The 22325-nt window shown below is 45.2% G+C and overlaps 1 protein-coding gene across 1 annotated transcript; it reads right to left on the reverse strand.

The window, feature by feature from the left end:
* Positions 1-2132: 2132 nt before the first annotated feature.
* Positions 2133-11552, reverse strand: LOC102382059 (immunoglobulin superfamily containing leucine-rich repeat protein). The gene is made up of 2 exons (XM_006020289.2): positions 11329-11552; positions 2133-5051 (listed from the first exon to the last, which is right to left on the reverse strand). Exons 1-2 carry the CDS (start codon positions 11411-11413, stop codon positions 3778-3780), a joined length of 1359 nt encoding a protein of 452 aa, XP_006020351.1. The 5' UTR covers positions 11414-11552; the 3' UTR covers positions 2133-3777.
* Between the last annotated feature and the right edge of the window lie 10773 nt (positions 11553-22325).

A 22325-nucleotide genomic window follows, 5' to 3' on the forward strand; every position in this document is an offset into this window, starting at 1 on the left:
GCCCACAGTGCAATGTATCGTATCTTGGTTGGAAAAACGCGGGGTGGGTCTTGGGACCCAACTTAAACTTGTATGTGAAAGACTCTCTTCTCCTTGGCCATCTGACAGCCTCTATGCCTGCATGCATCTCTTAATTAACCTTGCAATTTTTTTACCTTGGAGGCAGCTCCTGAAGTTGTGCGATCAATATGAATTTCAACAATTTTCCCCCCAACCCCAAGTTTCTAGTGAGTTCCAACAAAAACTTTTGTTTGAAACTTTGAAATCAGAAACTGTTGGTTTGCTTGAAAAATGTGGGTTGCTTCTGCAAAATCAGATCCATTTTTGACACCATTTTTTCATTTTGTAAAAGATTTTGATGTATTTTCAGTCAAGTTTGTGGGGAGGGGTGTTCTGATTTTGAACTGATTTTAAGTTGTTCTGGTTTCATCTATTTCTTTTTACCTGCGTACATCATGTAAGAGGCTTTGAATTCACCTGCAGAACCTTTCAACTGTCTCTAAAATAAGTATTCTTGGATTTTTTGTTCTGCTGTTGGTTTTGCAGTGTTGAGCTTTTTGCTGATTTGGAGCAAACACTTTTGTCAGGGCATGGAAGGGAATTCTGTTTTCTGATATACTGGCAGCCACCTCCCTCACCCTTCTTTCCCTTTCCACCTCCTTGACTGGAGGGAGGTTGTAGCCTGTGGTGAGACTGGGTCACAAGCACCTGGCCTGCTTCTCTAAAATGCCTACATCAGTAATGACCGACCATGTAGCATTGTCTACCTGGGCAAGCAGCCTCCTACCAGAGCTCCCAGAAGTCAGAACATTTCCATAGGGCTGTGCGATTATTTCACTGACCATTTCGTTTTGACACTGTTTCAACCACGTTCAAGGTCGAAACAGCAAAATCAGAGTGAAACAAAGGCCGTCGAAATAGCCTTGAAACAAAACGAGGTTAGTTGAAACGTGTCAGAAGTTTAAAAGTTTGGACCGTAGGCTGGGGATGGGAAGTCAGCCCAGCTGGGTTGACTTCCCATCCCCAGTGCTAGATCGCACCTGGAGCGGAAGGCAGCCCAGCTGGGCCGGCCCCAGCGAAATGTCGAAACAGCCTTTCTGTTTTGACAGAATGAAAGGGAACAGCTGGTTCAACTCGAAATGAAATTCGAAACTGAACGCTGTTCCCTTGAACCGTCGAAACTGAAGGCAAAATGGAACGGTGCCATTTCGCACAGCCCTACAGTTCCATGTGAAGTAGCAGGCTCCAAGAGCCCCTAGACCCTCACTGCCACCCTCATAAGCAACTTTGTGTGGGGTTGAGAGGAGAAGAGTGCAGTTCAGCCATTCAGACATCTACAGCAGGGCTGCCAGGGGCCATCTCTGCTTCTAGAGGGTGAAGGGTTGCCCCTATTGCCACCCTGGGCCCTTCTGAGGGAAAGGAGAATCCCTGGCACTCCAACAGGAGGTATACTCTTAGGAGCCTCCATGGGGCCTTGCTGTGTCCCCAGATCTGGTCCTCCCAGCTCATCCAGCACTGTGGGGACATTGGAAAGAGTGGACTAGGTGAGTTTTCGGCATACTGTCCTCTTGGGGTTTGTCTTTTGGGGTGGCTAGGATCTGCAGAGCCACCCCCATAGACTCAGTCTTGGAAAGCCATACAAAAACCACCCCAAAAGAAACCCTGAGAGGAGAAGATACAACTGCAGGTTGGACTGCAGGTAGGAGACAGGCCATGGCTACCTGCCGTGCATAGTGTGGGAGGTTGCTGGTTTGTGATCTCTTCTTCATATGCTGTTGACCTGGTGTTACACAGAGAGGTTGAGAAATAAGCCTGTCTGTTGTTATACCGGCACTGGGAATTCCCTATTTCAGAAAAGTGTTTTTTCCCCTGGAGGAATTCAAGGCCTTTGCCAGGAAAGTTGCATTCCCCTCCTGTAATTTGGCTGCAATCTGCAGGTGGTGAAGCAGTGAGGACCTTGTATTGCCATTCAGATATATGTTACAACCAGGGCTTTACTACAAGGGAGTTCAGCGCATGTGGATCCCACTCAAATATTCCCCCAACGAGGGGCTGGCATTGTGTTCTGCAGTCTCCTTGGAGATGTAGTTCTCTTACCCCATAAATAACTGCTCGAGGGAAGGTTTGTTTTGTAGAATCATATTTATTTAAATTGGTACCTCTTCAGCTGTATAATTCTGAAAAGGACAACGTAATGTGGATACCAGGATATTGCTATAGCTCTTTGGAGGGGGTGAGGGGTACTAGCAAGAAAACAAGGAAAGAGAGCTTTAAGCATCTGAGAAACACCTGTACAGTAAGGGAGATAGAGAATACCCTGGTTTGCCTTTGTAGAACATCTGGAGCTTCCAAACTTCCTTCAGATAGTGGGAGATATGGAGAAAACCTGATCTTCCACTGCAGGATGATTGAACTGTCTATAGCTTCCTGGGTCAGTGTGCTATAAAGTATATCTGGTCTCCCCAGTACCATGTGCTAAATCCTGTTAGAATGAGTAGCAGTACAATTCATTTGCAGACTTTCTCTTGCATGTTGTTGTCTTTTCTTTCTCTTTCTCGTCCTGCCTCTCCTCCTGTAGGGTCTTCAGGGCCCATATGCTTAGCACCCATTCAGAGATGAGCATTGGGCATGGATTGGTGGGTGAACGAGGGGAGAAGAGATGAGGGCACCCAGACTCTGATAGGATTGGGCCCCTTCAAAGCCCTTTTGCCTGCTCCTGAGGGAACAGCACTATGGAAAAGATCCCCAGCTCCCAGCCAAGAATTATGATCAATTTGGTGTAAAACTCTGTGCTGGAAGCTCATGGCCTCTGCTCCAGCTCAAACATGTTTGTACCCAGTACCACGTACAAAACAGCTCCATCCATGTATCGGTCTCATGTCGTCTAAGTGGACTCATTAGAAATGCAACAGAACTTTTTTGCAATAAATACCAATGAGAACTGGACTGTTTGGTTATGAGACTGGGCGTATAGGGCAGCAATGGAGGAAGGGAGACAGGACAGTGGAGAAGGGATCTGCTGAAGAAGCTTGCAAGGTGGGCAAGGTCAGTTCTTTCTTTCCCTTCTCTTGTAGATCATAAGCCTCCTATGATGGAGGTCTCGGAGGCCCCTTCCTCCTGAGTAGGTCTATGAGCACTAAAAAGTTCATAGTACTCTCTAGTCATAGATGACTCCTCGTACTCCTACTGATTGATATGCATCTGGCATGATAAATGAAAACACCCGATTGGCTAATTGGCTGTCTGACCATCTTTAATTGGCACTTGGACTTGTGGTTAAAAACTGACTGTGAAATCAATGGATGTTTTGCTACTGACTTCTACAGAGCCAGGATTTCACCCCAGCTCCTTAATGGAAAAATAGAGTTTTTGGTTTACCTGAACCATCCTGTAGACCTGTCTGAGATGTCCTGCAGTGCTGAACATCTGCTGAATTCTAAACTGAATGTGTATAAAGATGGGTTATGCTTGTTCCACAAATGCTGCCATGATTTCTTAACCAGCATGTTAATACCAGAGATGATTTGAGTGCTCTGGAACTGGCAGGTAAACTTAGGACCTGAACCTGGATTGGCATGTGGCTATTTTAACCCAATAGGCTGAACCAAATACCCACCTCTGAATGTCACCAAAGGAAGGTGTGGAAGTCAGACCTGAATTTGGTTGTTGGACCTGTCCTTGACCAATGCCTCCCACAGCACCCAGCAGCTCAGTAGATGCATCCACTACAGTGACAGAAGTGCGACAGAACTAGAGCGAGGCTCTTTGGCATTTCTTCTAGCAATAAAGAAGAAAAATGAAACAAAACAGGCAAGCCCAGAGACCGGGCTGAATCGGAGTCCCGCTGTTATTGCTCCTTGACTCTGCAGGGGTGTGATAAATAATCACAAGCTTTTCTCCAGACTTTGAGAAATCAGTTGGGTCTTCTTGGTAGCAGCTTTTGCATCTGTGCTGGCTGGCTTGGGGGTGATTTCTAAGCAGGTCTTCTGCTGGATTCTCTGAGCTGGCCAAAGCCATGTCAACTGAGACCTCACGAGTTCCAGCATCGTTGGTGGCCAGGCAGGTGTAAGTACCTTCGTCTTGCTTGCTGAACTTGGGGATGGTCAGGGTACCGTTCTTGAAGGTCAGGAAGTGCTCTTGGCTCTGCTTGGAGTGCCCACTGGGGAGGTCATTCCCATCTCTTTCCATATTGGGCCTATTTTTCTCTGTTTGTTGGTTGGAAGTCTGAATTTTCCAGCTGATTTCTGGCTGGGGACTACCTGTGACGCTGCAGTGCAAGGTGAGTGTGAGCCCATCATAGAGCACAGTGTTGTCCAAGTTGGACTGGTAGGTCAGCTGCACGGAGGGAGGCGCACACTGCAGGTCAGGGATTTTCCTCAGGGGAATGCCTCTGAGATTGTTTGGGGCTGCACAGCTGATGGAGTCCCTCTCTGGAAGGGAAATCGAGGTATTCTCAGTCCAGTTCCTCAGCCAGAAGACTTTACAAGAGCAGTTGAGTGGGTTGTTGTGGAGCTGTAGCTGTGATAGAGAAGTCATGGCATCAAATGTCCCTTCAGCAATGGTGGTGAACTGGTTGTCATTGATCCACAGGGACCTCAAGTCTTTCAGGGCCTGGAAGGCCTCTGAAGGCAATGTGGCCATGTGATTGTTGTTCATCTTCAGGATCTGCAGGGCGCTGATGTTGCGCAGATCCTCCCAGGGGAAGTCCACGATCTGGTTATGTCCAAGATCCATGTTTTTCAAATCTGCCAGCATGGCGAAAGTGCCTTGCTCAATGGTGCTGATGTGATTGTACCCCAGCCAAAGGGACTGCACCTCTGTAACCTCCATGAAGGAGCTCTTCCGCAGGGAGGTGATCCTGTTGGCCGACAGGGTGAGGATTATCACGCTGCGGGGCAGCCCCAGCGGCACATCCTGGAGATCCCGGTAAGCACATTCTGCCAGCTGGCGCCCATTTTTTTTTTCTATACAAGTGCAGATCTCTGGGCAGCTGATGCTCATTCTGAAGAAAGCTGCAATGCATAGGCAGAGCAGGAGACCCATTGCCTCTCCTGTGCATAAAGAGATGGAGGAAGCTATTAATTATTTTGCATAATTTTTGTCAAGCCATCCCTGCTGCTCTGCTCCAGTCCGATCTGAAGCAGCATTTTCCCTTCGGGTTTTTCTTTAGCCAAGTTATAACAGGGAGCAGCAGGCAATAAAATTATGCACATGGCACTGCAGCATTTTTTTAAAACTATAAATGTGATGAAGAGGATATTAAATATTCCCTGATCTAAACAAAGTCTTGATGTATGAATAACATATTGTTAGCACAGAGAAAATTGCAGCTGGTCAGGGCATTTCCAATTAATCACTTTTGTTTAATGGAAAACAATTTTTTCAATTAAACTAATATTTTTTTTCACCCCAAACACATAATTTTTTAAAAGAAACCTTGTGCTTGGGGTGAAGGTGGGTAGGTTTAAATTATCCCATATCAGCCTTCTCGGACACATTTTGAAACGCAGCTTTTCTTTCAACATTTACTGACATTTATGTAAATGTTCCAAGTGATCAAGATCAAAATTAAAGCAATGTTCCAGACAATTGAAGTATTGCGTTTCAGTACATTCATGAAATGTTTGTGAAAATACAGTTTCACTGAAAATGCTGCAAGTTTGGCTTTTTGTTCTGATTCAGAATGAAAACATTTAAAAATCTCACTTTTTCATGCACTGGGCAGTTTCATTTTTGGATTAGCGATGATGATAATGATGAAAATATGTCTGACTCTCTAAAATATTTTATTTGTCACTTTTTCTTTCGGACCCCCAGTTCCTATCTGTAACAGAGTAACAGTGACACTTCCTTTCTCTCATCCTTTGGATCTATTCAGATTGTAAATTGTTTGGGGTGAACAATGGATTGCTACTCTGTGTTTGTATGGCATATAGCACAATGGGGCCCTGATCTCTGGGGAAGGCCTTTGGGGACCTAAATAATAGTTAACATTGATTAAACAAAAAGCAGCCTGGAATCGCCTCTACCAGTTTCAGAAGGGGAGGCAGAATTCCTTCTTATTTTTTTTTCCCCTTGCCAAATTTACTCACTCTCTTCCGCCCTCGCTGTCTAATTGAGGATTGTGTTGGCAATAAAGAAAGCAAATGATAAGTGTTGTAATGTCACAATGACCATGTGGTTTGCAAAAGCAGGGAAGGGGAGAAGAGTGATGTTGCAAAAGAGAGGACTGATTTGCCAAACTGGGAGACTGAGAGGATGAGGGAAAACACAAGGCTCAGTGGTTTTGATCACTAGAGAGAGGTTAGGTGCTTGGCTCCAATCTGTGTGTGCATCTGTCAAAGACAGAAATGTTTTACACTAATGTTATGGAGTTGCATAGTACTCAGTGGATTTTCTGATCTGTTTGGAGAGGGTGGCCACATTATCGCAGCTTCCTGGACTGCTCTTACATGCAGAAGTGAAGATGCTAATGTACAGTGTATGATTGCATTACAATATCTTTGTCATGGCTGGAGATCTTACTATTTTGAACTGTTTCTTCAAAACTAAAAGCAGCAGCTTCTTGACAAAAACAAAACAAAACAAAAAATGCATCATCTTCAGACAACGATGCTGTTGTGAGTCACTGGCTTTACGCTACAGAAGCCTCTGTCTGAGTGCAATAGGTACAAACCCATTAAACAGCTTTAAAGCCCTATACAATAATTCAAATGATCTAGTGGCATCATATTACCCAGGTCCCTCTGGCCAAATTCTTGATCTAGGGGCAATCTATAGTAATATTTTTTATTTCAGTGAAGTCATGCTGGTGTTGCAGTGCTGTAGCTGGAAGCAAGGCCTGGTCCTTTCTCAGCTACTTTAAACTCTACAACAGGTGAACATGCGCGTCACAAGTGGCATGGACAGCCTCTGTGAGTGGTATGTGGCAGATGAGAGGGGGAGGCAGCACAGTGGTAGATAGGTTAGGGAGCAGAAAGCAGAGCAGCAGCCTGGGCAGGGAGCACAAAACAGAGCAGGAGATGGGGCAGAGGAAGGGGATCAAAGTGGCATTTGGGGAGGATGCAGGGCTAAAAAAAAAAAGTTGGCCTCTGTTGGTCTAGTGGATAGATAGGAGCCTTGTACTCTTCGATTCTCAAAGCGAAAGTTGCACCTTCTGCTCACAGGGTTCATTCAGCAATTCCACATTACTAACAAACTTGTCTGAGAACAGGCTGCAATTCTGATCATTCACAAGCAGGGAGGTGAGCTGATTTCACTGGCCAATGTGAGCACCTGGAGTAGGAAGGATGGCCTGGTGTAGAGGTGGCTAATCTGTGGCATGGACAGATCAGGGAGCAGGCAGGCAGTGCAGCAACACATAGGGCCAGGAGCAGAAAGCAGAGCAGCAGATTGGGTAGGGAAAATAGGGCTAAGAGCAGAAAGCAGAGCAAGAGATTGGGCAGGGGATGAAGATTGGAATGGCATTTGTGGTGGGCATGGGGCTTAATTTGTGGCATGTTTGCCAAAAAGATTGGCTCTATTACCCTGTTATAGTGTTTAATATTGATTTTGTGTTTTATCCTGATCATCGGGGGCAGGGGGAGATAACCCCATCCCATTCAAGATTTCCCATTCAAGCTTCTGGTGTTGCATTACTGTAATGCTACTAAGAGGCACCAGCTGAGATCAGGATCTTATTGTTTTAGGGGCTGTACAGATGCACAGGAAGTATCAGGCATTGCCCCAAAGAGCCAACACACTAACTAGACAAGACAGTCGAAGGAAGTCTGATATTTTTTGCTTTTAAGGAGCCAGGAAAAGGAGGTGAATGACTTCCCCCAGAGCATACTGGGAGTATGTGGCAAAGTCAGGAAAGGCCTAGAGCAGTGGTTTCTATCTTTTTTTTCATTAGCAGATCCCTAAAAAAATGTGAAGGGAGATAAGGACCCTCTGAATTGTAAATGTGGGTATTCACATACTATTGATTGATTGTAGTCCTCTTTCACAGACCCCTTAGACATAGTCTGTGGACCCCCAGGGATCCATAGGCCACAGGTTGAAACCCATTGGCCTAGAATCTACATCCCCAAAGTCACAGCCCAGAGTGGAGTTATCTGTCCCTTTTACTAGTCTCTTTTCCTTGGTCCCTGTTGGGGCTTCTGCATCTGTGTCCTTTATTGTGCACTGCCCTCAATGACATGGTTAGCACAATTTTGGAAGGGCTGGAGATGAACTCATATGCTTCCTATGGGCAATGCCGCAGCATTGCACCAGACATTACTCAGAGCAATATGCAGGTCCGTGGGGAACCGTGAACTGGTGTGTGACGCCTTTTGCTCAGTTCTCACATCCCAAGCAACTGAGCTATGGCTACTAGTATGAATGATTACTGGGGAGGTGGTTGCCTGCCAGAGCAGCCCCTGATGCTTAGGGGCCTGCCTCTCACTGAGTCCACTCTGTGCCAGGACATAATGTCCAATGCTTATTGCCTTACTAGTGCCCACCTGCCCTCTACACTTTGGGGTGCACACACTCCAGAGAAGAGAGTTTATAGGGAATAAAACTAGTGAAAGAATTTTTATGGCAACCATGTTGTTTAGAAACTCCTGCTTTGATGAAATAAAGTTGAAGAAATTGTACTGATTCAACTGAAATTTGTTTCCTGTTTAAAAAAAAAATTGGAATCTGAAGTTTTCAAAATGTTCTCATTCAACATATTGAGAACAAAAGAAAAAAAAACCCATTGCAAAGAGGACTGGTTGCTCAAGTGTTTTTTTCCCCTCTGTTTTGCATTAAAAAGGGTGCCGATCCAAGCAAAATACAGCCTGGCATTGCAGGCCTGACCATTTTTAATCAAAAGGAAATGAGTCAGTCAACCCCAAATAAAGTCTTTTCAGACTTTAGTCATGCTTTTTTTTTTTTTTAATCCTGATTTTTGGATAGCAACATTTTGAAATGTCAAACTTTTCTTATAAGGGTCCTCACCTATAAGCAAGTTGGACATTTTGTATTTCAATTTCACTTTGTCTCATCCATGAAACTGCAATGAAAGTATCTTAATACAATATTGATAATACGAATATTCAGTGTAATTAATTTTAATTTTTATAAAGTGTGGGGCCCCGGGCAATTGCCTGGTTTGCCCTCCCCTAAGGCCGCTATTTCCCCCCTGCATGACCAGCTTGGGGGTGGGTCATGCCCCCTTCATGCTGTGGGGCTAGGCACCTCCCACCCGCTCCCCTGGCATGGCTGGATTGGGGCTGTTCATGCCCCTTCCCCCTGCCCTCCCCCCTCCAAAAAGGCCAAGTTATGGCCAGGCCAAGTCCTCTTCCCCCATGTGGCTGGTCAGGGCTGGCCTGCCACCGGCCTCCTCTGGGCAGTCATATTGGACCTGCTGTGCTCCCCTCCAGATGCCAGATCAGGACATCCAGCCAGATCCAGCCCTAGGACAGACTGGGTATTGCCCATCCAGCCCACTGGGTGAAAAGGTTGATCATTACTGCCAATAGCCAGATGTAACAACTCTATTGATACCGGCACATGCAGCTACGAGGTAACTGTTACATCTGCAGTAACTGTGTAACTAGGGCTGGGTGACCAGAGCATCAATTTTTTAGTTTTTGAGGAGGTGAAACAACACTGGATGCTGCTACTGGCCTGGCCACTACTGGGAGGTCGGCCACTGTTGCTGCCGCCCAGCGTGCGAAACCTGTTTGTTCTACCTCTGATCTTCCTGATTCTGTGTTGGTTCAAATGCAGCAGAACTGTTGCAATTTTAATCCTGTTTCATTCAGAGTCAAAGTTAAGGAGGTTTAGCTCACTTGTGTCCTGCAGGATCAGGCAGACATAAGACTCACAGTAGCAGCTCCCCCCTCCTCTCCCTTTTTAAGGTGATTTAAAAGACACATTTATCCATAGCTGTTCTCACCTTCTCAATCTGAATCCCCCCATACACAGCTCTCCATGCCATCTGAAGCATACTGTCAGATTAGTTTTGTAATTTCTGGTCAGCAAAGGGTGCCATCCTCCAATTTTTACTGAGACAAAATTACTTGGCACATCAATGGACTTTGTCTTAAAATCGGGATTACAGAATCAGTCAAACAGTAACATCTGCCTTTGGATTCTTGGAGTCGGTTTAGACAACAAACTTGCATGCAGCATGTGTGTGTGATTTTTCTTCATCATTTCTATGCTATCAAAGTCCTACCATAGCTACAAATACCAGCATAAAGGTGCTTTTATAGAGATTATTTTGCTTCCCAAGAGGGTTTTGTTAATGGAGCTGTACCTGCAAATCTTCCAAGCATATACCAAGTGTCAGTCACGTTTCAGTACATGTGTTCACGCTAGAATCGACAGTCGTGTTAGTTAACAATGCACTCGTGCCTGCTGGCTGATCTGGTTCTAGTTAGGCTTAAACCAATGCTGGAAATCTGTTCATTTCTCAGAGTAGGGCTAAGAGCAGGCAGTCATTGATGTCTGTGCCCTGTCTTTGCTCAAATTCCCACTCGTGGCTTATAGTCCACTTGGGTTATGTGGACATTTCCTGTGCACCGGAGAGAGAGAAAGCAGGCTGGCAGTGAGGGGTGTTGGAAGCAGTCTTTGCAATATGGCTCTGCTGGCTTTAAAACTTTCTTTTTCTCTCATCTGTTTCTAGTTCTCCAGTCCCTTCTCCCCCCTCCTCCTGCCTTCTCACTGCTGAGGCCCTGTGCTTTGTTCGTCTGTTGTTAAGAATGTGTTGAGATATTATTCTTGGCACTTGCATCTCCAGTCTTTGCTTGTGCAGTCTTTGTTTCCAGCCCCGTTCCAACCCATTGTTCCAAAAACCCTTTCTTCGAACTCTCTATACACTGAATCCTCTCCTTTGCTGTCTTATGGAGCATCCCAGAGAGTTTGCAGGTAGCAATACAGGCCTCCTTGTAGCTTCAGCCAACACAACCTTGCATTCCTCTCCCCTGCATCTTTGAATAACCATGATTTACTATTTATTTATTAATCCAAACAGCCATTACTTCAAGTTTCCAATAAATAAAGCATCACTATTCTGCAGGGCAAGCCTTTAAAACCACAAAGAATTGATTTCTTCAATTCACATAGCAGCCGGTCAAATGTTTCTCAGCTGTACCCTGGCCGCTATGAATGTAGTGGCCAGACTGTTGCTACTCAAAATGATCCCGCTGTCTCCCAGTGGAATGGGTTTTAAGAGGCAAAACTGGTTTGCAGCTAGCATTAGATCTTAAAGCCTATGGCATCGGCAACAATCATCTAGGAGAAGAAAATGAAATGCTAATAGACTTATTTAAATAGGAAAGCTGCAGTTGCTTAGAAGACAGAGCTTTTTACCTCTTAGCCTTGCTTCCCCTTCTGTCTTCAAGGACAAACTCGAGGCAAACTCTGTAAACATTGCTCTGGGTCCTGTCAGACTCATGCATTCCAAAAATGTTAATAATAGTCATTAAAAAAAAATCCCACACAACTCGGCCGCTGCCAAAATAAATACACTTCGCTGTTCTCGTGCAAAGTTCCTGGCTATTGGTCCTACAAGAGCTGTGCCATTATTCCTGGCACCCATTTTTGAACTTGCCCAGCTTTTTGTTTGTGGATGGGGCAAGAAGTCATAAAAGAAATAGCCCTCAGATGAATGATGCCCCCTGCTTGTTCTCAACTGATTTTTTTTTTTCCTGGCAGCTTATGGAGTATAGAATTACAGCATCCCAGAACGCCCATTCTGAAAACATAACTAAACTCATTTTTCAGCAGCAAGGACCTGCCGTTTCTTAAATTACACCAGAAACTTAAATGGAAAAAGATGCCAAATTGTTGGGGCCCCCCTCCCCTTCCTTCTCCTGTGAGACAGCTCTGAGTCTCTTAAAGCTACAGTAAATGGCAAAAAGACCTTGCTGTTATAATTCAGGAATATGAGGCCTTGAGCTGGGATTTTCAGTTGGAAACAGGCTTTCGTTGGATTTCTGTGTCCTTTAACTGAACAAACCCACTTAAAGCCTCCCTGTTTCATGCTCTAGGCTCTGTGATGTAAAGGAAAAATAAACTTTCAGTGAACACTTAATGAAGCAGAACTGGTTGAGGGAGGGGGGGAAAAAAAAGGTCCCTTCCCCTGTCCGAATTCCTAGCGCAAGGTTGACAGAAGGTATGTCTAGTCCACGTTCCCAGCATTTTTGGGAAAGGATATTCTCAAGTAAGCCCTACCCGTGCCCTCCCACTTGCATGCGCTGATCCGAGAAATGTGGCCGTTCTCGAGCATATCCAACACTGAGGTCTCCAGGGCGGCCCTGTGGGGCACTTTCTAAAGTAGCTGCACTGCTGTGTATCTAGGTCTGGTGTATGTAGCAAAAGCGGGTGACCGGGATGTGCTTATGGCTGGCCCTTCTCAGCAAGGGCTAGGGATGTGGTGTAGACATCCCCAAAAAGGTTCTAATATAAAATCAGTGATACCTTCTTATTGCCTCTGCTGTTGGCTTAGCCCCCCATCAGGACAGCAGCCACAGACTCCATGTCCTGGTTTTTACAGAGCTGATGAAGCTTAGGGGCAAATCCTATAACCACAGGACCAGTATCTGGTGAAATGGAGCAATGCAAATGGCACCTCCTTGGGCCATCTAAGCCCCTTGTGCCATGTAGAGTATTTGCCCTGAGAGAAACCAAGTGATGGTTCAATCTCTGCCTGTCTCGGAGTCCCCTATGTTGCGATCTATTTTAACTCCCTCTGGGAGCTTCTCTTGAGGAGGAGGCTTCTGGGATGTAGTGAACCACTTTATCTCAATTGACCTGTGGAGCTCCTTGCCACAAGCTACCACAGAAGCCAAGATCTTGTTAGGATTGAAAAGAAAAGGGAAAAAGAAAAAGGCTTAGGTGGTGACTTGAGTAATGAAAGCGATGAAAATTATTTCAGAAGAATGAAAATGTAAGAGAGATGGCCTCATGGTTCAGGGTATAAGAAAGCATACATAGTGGGAGGGAGATATTTTTCTGATAGACGGGTGATCCCAGTTGTCCCTGCAGTAGTGCTTTCTGCTTCCTCTGAAGGAATTGCTCTTGGCCTGCCTCACACAAGAGGTTGGAGCCAGTGGATGATGGGTTAGATCCACTCTAGTGTTCCTTGTGTTCCCATTACCCATGTTAGCTACAGGGGCAGTCTATTAGACCAAGTTTCCCATGCCATGGGGGATGAAAGCTTTCCTACCCCAAGCAGGCAACCTCTGTTAAAGAAGTTTGTTGTCCCAAGAGCAACTGGGTATGAGCGAGCTGCAAATAAATGTAGACTGGAGATTAGAAGCAGGTTTCTAGCCATTTGGTGCCAGAAGTTCTCAAAAGGCCTTTCAATACTGGGATGAAAGCTTCCAACTGGTTTTGGGTGGGGCCTGGCCTGGATGACCCAGAGATCCCTTCTTGGCCTAGTTTCCTCTAAGACGTCATATTATCAATGCCAAGGTTATAAAGATCTGTACTAAACAGCCAGCCATTGTAAATAAGTAACAAGAGGGAGTTCCTCTGCTAATAGCTGTTTCAGACCAGCTGCTATGGCCTCACCGTAATGTGCTCATCGCTGATAGAGGGGAAATGTAACAAAATAATAGCCTGATATCTAATCTCTGTATAATGCTATCGCCACGGCATGTTGGATAAAAGTACAAGTGCTCCAGAATGCAACTAATTTACTAGTTTTATACTATGCTGTGCTAGGAACTTCCTTCCTGGCCCCACCTGATTGTCAGTTGTATGCCCTGAAGCATAAGGAATAACCTTTTGCTGTTCTGATCCTCACTAGCCTAGCTAGGATTAAATAGAAAGGTACACGTTTCATGTGCCAGAGCCTCTTCTGTAACTTATAGCAAGCCCTAGAGTCCTGCCAGTGTACAAACAAACTGCACTAGAAATGAAAAGGCTTCTTTGAGCCAAATGCCCGTGTGAAGTTTCTGTTGCTGTGGGAACTGGCGAAGCAAAAGCGATAACGATGTTTGGGTAAATCTGAGCTTCATCTCCCCTGTGTATAGGATGTCTGTAGTTGTTCTGCTGGCTGAGCCACTCAGGGCCAAAATATGGTGTTGCGCCAGTATAAACACAGAAAAGGATTTGATCCATGTGCTCTTGGGCCCCAACCCAGTGAAGCCCTTTATGCACATGCTTAACTTTAAGCCCATTCACAGTGCCAGCTGTCTTGGTGACTCTGATGCACATACTTCAGTGGTCTGGAGGCTTTAAACATTGCTGCCTGTGCCCTGCAGATAGAGATTCATTGTCTTAGTTAGAGTCAGGCCTTTTGCATAATCAGTAGAATTTATTGGCATTCAGGACAATAGTAGATCGCTCTTATAGCACTTTTCATCAAACTGAGGTTCAAAGCACTTTATAGGATTCCCCAGAAGGGGCTGGAGAGCAGGGTTTTAATCAAGCTGATAGAACAGACTGAGGAAAAGGGAGGTACCAGGGCTCACCTGCAATTACCCAGGGGCAGACAGCGGTGTCAATCAGGACTAGACCCCACTGCCATGGATGGAGAGCTCCCAGCTAGGCCCATACCCTCCCTGGTCCATTCACAAGACACCACTGGAGCAATACCTGTGATCCACCACTCCTGTGCCACTGACAAGACTGGTGACCACAGCCTGGGTGCTGTATTCCCTTGATATTAGCCTGCTCTAGAAACCAAAGCTGGGGAGCCATTGAAGGGATCCTGAGGGACAGATTGTTCACAGAAGCTCAGTTTATACTAGGAAGGGTTTGCTTTTTCACCTTATACCAATACAGCTACAGCCACCAATCCCCCTAGAGCCAAAACCACAAAACAACACACTTCCCCCAGTTATCTCTTGCTGGTATAATGGTACATATGGTAGAGCTGTTGATGGCACAGCTATGTCAATTTTTTTTTTGGGGGGGGGAGGGGAGGGGGGGTGTGCATGTGATTATTTCACACTCCTAACTGCCATCCCTGTTCTGGCCAAATATTAAAGTGTAGTCTGAGCTGTGAGCACAGAGTTGTTATCGATACCACAGATGTGTCCTGCTTTACCTCTGTCAAATAAGCTGCCTTAATGTGGATGCAGTTCTGTTCGTATAAAACAGCTTTAAATTGGTGCAGCTTTAGACTGGTGCCATTGTGCTGGTCAAGGGATCTTTATCCCAACTTACTTGTGTTCACACTACATTCATACTAATATATAGGTGCTAACATCGCACTTCTAAGCCTTGGAGTTCTCTTAATGCACAACCTGTACTTGTAACATGTTGGAAATCTATAAGGCAAATAAATAGGGCCTGATTGTCCATAGTCATTTATATTTGTAGAAAGTGTGGGTAAGACACTATCAGATCCAAATGGCAACCTTTCAGTCTCCTTGCTCTGTTCTAAGTGACTCCATGAAGTGTAGCAGGATGATATTGTGTTTGTCTTGATTTGTAGATGTTATTAATTATTGCCTCAGACTTGAGTAACCTGCTGCAAAGAAATGTGAGATGTTGACTCTGATCCAGCCAGTCATTGGTGCTAGCTTCTGTCACCTGTGGGTTATGCTGTCCAGCCAGCACCTTCATGTTTTTTACCCAAGTTGCTTTTCATTGTCCCGTTCCATGTCCTTCCTGACCGTTCTGTACCCTGCTGCAGAGTACCTACAATAGCTGTGATGGGAGGCAGACAGCTGGGGTACTGCGATCACTGTTTATTGTGTTAACCCACATTGCCCCTTGGGTTTCTTGTGCTCCCCTACATGTCTGTCTCCATCTCCAGTTGTCCTCTCCATTGACTGTAAGCTGTGTGGGGCAGGGACTCTCTGTTCATGTTCGCATAGCACCTAGCACAGTGGTGTCCCACAGTCTGAGACAGAGCTGCTTTTTAGGACTACATGGAAGTGTTACAAAAGTAACTGTTCTTCAGGGACTCCAGCTGCATGAAATAGAATTAAATCTAGACACCTGAAGTGCCGGTTAGACACCTAATAGGTGGAATAGGAGCTCAGGGAAAACAGGAGCTCCAAGTCCCATCACTTGGACCAGGGTTGTTTTATACTCAGTTTGCCCTGATGCTAAGGACTTCATGCAGTATGGGCAAAACAGACCTATTTTTTTCTGCTGGTTTCCCATTTCCTTTCTAGTATCATTCTCTTCATGACCACTTAGTCCAGGGGTGGGCAACTATTTTGGGCAGAGGGCCGCTTACTGAGCTTTGGCAAGCCATCGAGGGCTGCATGATAGGCAGCCAGGGGCAGATAAATGTTAATTTTCTAAATTTTTTAGGGATCCCACGGGCCGGATAGAATGGTCTGGCAGGCCGCATCCGGCCCCTGGGCCGCATTTTGCCTACCCCTGACTTAGTCACTGTCCATCCATCAGGTGCACACCGCCCCCCGGCCTGTCTGTCCTCTTCTCTCTGGTGCATCCTTCTAGTTCTGATTTCTGTTTTTACAAGCATTCTTTGCCCTTTCCTCCTGCCATCCATGGTCAGTGTCTTTCCCAGCCCCTCTTCTCTGCTGCTGCCATTACTGGGATACTGAGGTCAGCCAGTCGCACCTAGTTAATGTTCTTTTACCTTGTGCCCTCTCTGATTACCCAGCCCCAGGGGCAGGCAGGACTCTAACCAGCTGATCTTAAAGGAGGCCAGTGCTCTCTGCTTTGAGTGGTGCAAATGAGCCCCTCTTTGGCAAAGCTAAAAAGGGTCTCCCTGGATTAGATCCCCTCCCTCCCCTTCATGGAAGAAGAACATGGAGGGAAACCTGGGCAACCTGCCACAAAAATACATTGTTAGCGATCCTACAGTCCCCCAGCCAGGATTTGACCTACTAGGAAAGATTTGGTCCTCCCTGAATTGCATCCGGATACTTCATGGAAAATGTGGACACCTGCACCATAAATGGAGAATCAAAGAGAGTCCAGGGTTGTGTTTGTGGTGCGATTTTTTTTTTTTTTTGGCTGGTGCAACACATTGTGAATGATTGCCCAATTAGATCACTTCATGGCAATCTGGAATCAGTCCATTCAGCTACCCCAATGCAGTCAAATGGCTATCAAATTTAGATGTCAGTCCTATGAATGTTGTAATCTTAAAATGTCACCCAAAACAGAGAGAGATGAGGGAGTGACCTTGCAGGGAGGATGAAGCAAGGTAGACAGCCTCTCTCTTTCAATCCACAAGGGACCATCCCACCAGGAGCTGGAAGTGTTAAGAGGAGGAGTGCTCAGTCCAAAGTCAGGGGCTGATCAGTGCTTGTGGGGTCCACATAGGTCAGGCTATGTTCATGGTACCCATGAATGCAGATAGGGGATGGAATGGGTCACCTGGATTTTATCTGGACACTAACCCAGAGCCTGTCTGAATAAACTGCAGTGCAAGAGTCACATAAGCCTCTGTTTGCCCTCTACCTGGCATTCTTCCATGCTCAGGCATTGCAGCCTGGCTTTCAAATCAAAGAGGATGTTTAACCCTGCACATGATGGGTCTGGCTAATAGCCTTGGCTGTATACTGAGGAGAAGTAGATGAGGACAGATGCCCTACTCAGGAAAGCATGTTTGAGCAGAATAGCATGGGACAGAGGGTGTAAATCAGGGAATGAAATCAAGGGACACCTCCTGAGTCTATGGCTCTGAGACCAGTTCACTGTTGTGGCAAGTGTGTCTTAGTCCATGCTATAATGTCATTTCCTTAATACACAGGCATATCACTTGGAGAGGAGACAGAGTTAGAGCTGCCTATTCCCTCTGATCAGTGAGAGTGCTTATTCTTCTCTGTGTGGGGAGGTACTGTGTCTTCCAGCCTCAGGAAAATAAAATATACAGGCCTTTATCATTGGTACAAGAAAAGTTGCACACACTGAATAAAAATCAATCTGCTATGCTAGAGGGCTGCAAAGTACATTAAAAGCAATAGACTTACACCAGGGATGAATTTGACCCTGTATTATTATTAGCTGTAGTATTGTGATAGTATGTCAGGCTTAGTGCTAAAGCTGGTAGGAAAATGTGTGGATGGGTGGGAAGGGCAAATGTTTTCACAATATTTATTTCCTGTTTGTCATAAAAATGTTCTGATCAGTTCCACTGAGAACCTTGGAGGGGAAACACAGAGCTATTTTATGGATAGTGGCTTGTGCTGGAAGTCAACCCAGGTAGGGCTCATTAATTGCAATTAAGATCAGACAATGGCTGGGTGTTTTCTCTGGGAAAGAGGGAAAGGGTGATAGGAAGAGATGGTCACTGACACTCTATAAATGCCTAAAGAAGGCAGTGGAGAGTCAAATGGGACTGTCTCTCCTGCATGAGATCCATAGAAACCTCATTCTCTTGGTGCAGCTCATCAGGAAAAGAAGTTGTGTAAGTTCTCTCAATTAGCACGAGGTGGGATCTGGGACCAGGGTTTACTGCCCTATTGTATTCACTGCACCTCTGCTTTTGGCACTGTAAGGGAAAGATAAACTGCCCGGCAAACTGCAATGGACAATCACTTCCCCTCATCAATGAAACTCAACGAGCCATTTTATGGTTTGTTAATGCTCCTATTGATCACAACAGGGCAGCTCAAAGCCAGGAGAAGCTATGAAGGAAGCTAAATGTACCACAGCGTATTGGTGCGATCAAATGCTGATACTTTCCTGAGGCCTCCCATCTATTGCTGGAAGCTTGCGGGTGTCCAGTTCTCCTTCTATACCCATGTAAATTGGGAGAAATTCTATTGACATCAGCATCGCTGCACTGGGGTAAATCCAACCAGAATTAACCCATGGGACAGTCAGAATAAGACTTGGTGCCCCTCCACAAAAGGGAAGAGGTGAGCTCCTGACTATAGGACTGTCGCAGGGTCAGATCCTGATCTGGTGTGAGTTGTCACCTCTTCATGGAAATCAGTAGGGTTATGCTGTTTTACATTTGCTGGGGATTTGGCCCCGATAGGTTAGGGACCTGATCCCAATTCCATTGTATTTGTTGGAAAGATTTTCACTGAGCTCAATGAACTTTGGATCAATTGGAGACCGCCTATGCCTGGGAGAACTTACACCATGCAAAATGAACAGGTAGTGGAGAGAAGTGGATGGTCCATCCAGAGCAGGGGGGCACACCTATGACACATATGCCAGAAGTGGCATGAGAAGCCTGTGTGTGGCATGCAGCAGATCAGGGAAAGGACAGGCAGCAAAGGAGGAAAGGACTGGGAGCAGAAAGTAGAGCAGCAGAGCAGGCAGGGAACAGAACATAGAGCAACAGATTGGGCAAGGAACACATGGGGAGGGACAAAGGGCTTAATTTGTGGCACACGTGCTAAAAAGGATGCCCCCTGCCACTGATCCAGAGTGTTAGTCTGGGCAATGGGTGTCATTGTGCCAAGTTGCACCTAGAGTTTGTTATATCGGCTACGTCTATACAGCTTCAGTGACAAGCCTGGGACCACTGCCACGAAACAAGTCACGTTCATTTTCTGTGGCTCTGCACAGACTCATGCCCACAACTAGGGTGCATGCCCAGCACTACTCTGCCCTGCCTACGCTGCCAGATTACTGTGCTTGGGTGTGTGTGGCATGGGCAGGGGTCATGTCCCAGAACCAACTGCAGGCTCCGCAGGCAGGTAGCATAGACGTGGCCCCTGAACCTGATGCTGCTGTCACTTGGACCTGGTGTCATTTGGCAATAAGGCCTCTGGAGTCAGAAAGGAGGGGAAGGGAGGCTCAGAGCCGGTGGGCAGCAGATGATACTAGTTAGTAAGCACTGTTTGTAAGTGATCTGGTGAGATGATAATCTCACTGGGGGAGGAGAGAGGCACCAGTTGGGGAGAAATGAGCGGAGTTACACATGAAAATCTGTCCCGTTGACCTGTGACACCAACACTCTTACCTCAGAGCCCATTCCTACTGTGTGGCGTATGGTTGGTTTCACCGCCCTCTAGTTCTTCTTCTGTCATGCTCCCCTTCATGTCCTCCAGCACAGCAGGTCAGATTTGGAAAGCATTTCCTTCCATGTTCTTGGCTTTTGCTTTTTGGCAACCTTTAGCAGCTCTTTCTCAGCAGAATTGTCCTTTACGAACAGGACAGCTCAGGGTCTGTGTCATGCATCTATGCAGCATCTAGCTAAGGCCTCGAGTGAGCAAAACACTGAAACACACATTTAAACGTAAGCACAAAGCATCCCATTTCTTTCAGTGAGAACTTCAAGTTAAGCTTTGGTGAACGGAGGCCTCTGTGCTCATTTCAAGTGATTGCAGAGGTGGAATCGCTAAATTATTGTAAAAATCCTCAGTCATACTTTATCCTAAGGATCCACTTGTAAAGGTTTATAAATGATCTGTAGATGTTATAAGCATGTTACAAGCATGTCTTGTAGAAGGCTATACTGACATCAGTAGGAGATGCTGTGGATGGTTAAAATCATGGTTATAAACAGCCCGTGGGTTGTTCAAACAATCTATAGCCATTGATTGCCCATTTGGTAAAACATCTCTTCATAATTTATTCACCCTTTATAAAATATTTATACATGGATCCTTAATATAAACCATGAACAAATTAAGAATTTGAGGGGAGCAATGATTTTGCATGATCCAAAACTTCATCTTCTGTAATATTGTTTCATTTCCTCTTGCTGTTTCTATTCTACTCTAGATCCTAACTAATACCTTCCAAATGGGGGGAAATCTTGTCATAATCCAGCTCCAACAGATAGCTCATCATAACTAGATTCCCTATAGATGCATTAGGGGAAGAAATCTATTACTCCATAATTAAATGGAGGCAGAAATGACTGGTCTTTTTTATTCTTTGTATATTTTAAAGCATAAAACTCAATTAAAATGTATTCACAAAAGGGGATTTATCTCTAATGGGAATGCTGAATTTCTTGTGTGTTTTAAAATAGGAACATCCTAATAGCTAAAAGCAAAGATAACATATGGAGCTAATTTCTGGTTTCAGTTTCACTGGTGAAAATCATGAACTCCAGTGATTTTAATGAATTTATGCTGGTAGTTCTGGGAAATTAGAGTCTGGATGAGATTGCTCTTCATTTTGGAGTAAAAAATACCTTCTTTTTTCTTCTTTCAGAAGTCTGTTCTTTTTATTTGCCAAGTATGCTTTCTTTTCAGCGTAGCAGTCTAGGAAAACTTTGTGCTAACAAAGGCTGAATGTAGGAAAAAAATCTGCAATGTATTTGAAGGGTGAAAAATACACATTCTTGAAAATGTTTCAATTGTTTTATTCACTGATTTCCAATGGCTTAGTTTTAAGGAAAGCATGCATTATCTTTTCAAATGAATGCAGACTATTCTTTCTCTTTTGTGTGTGCACAGAATAGATTTGTCTCTCTTCTCTGAAGGTGAGTGTATAAATTGTGGAAATATGGAATCCGTTCTTTATACATATTTGAAATTCTCTGGCATGTATTATGCAGAAGGTGAGACTAGATTATTATAATGGTCTGTTCTGGCCTTAAAATCTATGCATCACATCAGTCTATGAAAGTGAGTGTGAATTAGCCTATGAATGTTTTAGTATGTACCAGATTCTATACTGACCTGAAGAGAATCGTATGGTTGGTGGAGACTTCAAGGGTTATTGAATTTAACCCTTTAGAGATGGATGATTTGCTATTCCTAAACCATTCCATAAAGATGCCACTAGAACATTATACCCTGTATATCAGTGGTCAGCCACGTTTTTGGTCAGAGTGCCAAAAACACCCACAACTTTGACTTGTAGTGTGCCAGGTGTGAGGGGGCTGATCCTTGTTGCAGCAGTGCAGCCCCAGCCCCTTCCCCGCTGTCTGCCCTGAGACACGTGTGCCAAGCGAAATGCCTTTGCATGCCATGCTCAGTCACCCATGCTGGGGGTTGCCTACCCCTGCTATATAGGGGACCTGTAAGATCATCGAGTCTGGTCCCCTGCCATAGGTAGGAGGTAATTGGGCTCAAACGAGCTCCACGAGGTGCCTGTCCAACCTCCTCTTGAACACCTCCGGGGATGGTGACACACACACACACATATATATTATACCCAATACACACACACACACACACACACACACAAACTATGCCCAGTATATGTGTGTGTGTATAGAGAGAGAAAAAGTGTGTGTGTGTATAGAGAGAAAGTGAGTGTGAGTGTGTGTGTGTGTGTATGTGTGTGCACATGCACATGCAGGGTCATATATATAGGGTATAATGCTGGAGAGGTATCTGAAGTGGTTTAGGAACAAACAGCAAATCCTGTGTGTCTGCATATAGGGGGTATATATATAAATACACCTTAACTGTATAAAGCTGTGGAGTCCCCAATGGGGAACCTTTTTAAAGAGCAGGTTGGACAAATACTGGTTGCGATGGTTTAAATAGGGACAATTCTGCCTTCAG

The sequence above is a fragment of the Alligator sinensis genome, unplaced genomic scaffold (genome assembly GCF_000455745.1).
Source record: "Alligator sinensis unplaced genomic scaffold, ASM45574v1 scaffold1097_1, whole genome shotgun sequence".
Lineage (NCBI taxonomy): Eukaryota > Metazoa > Chordata > Crocodylia > Alligatoridae > Alligator > Alligator sinensis.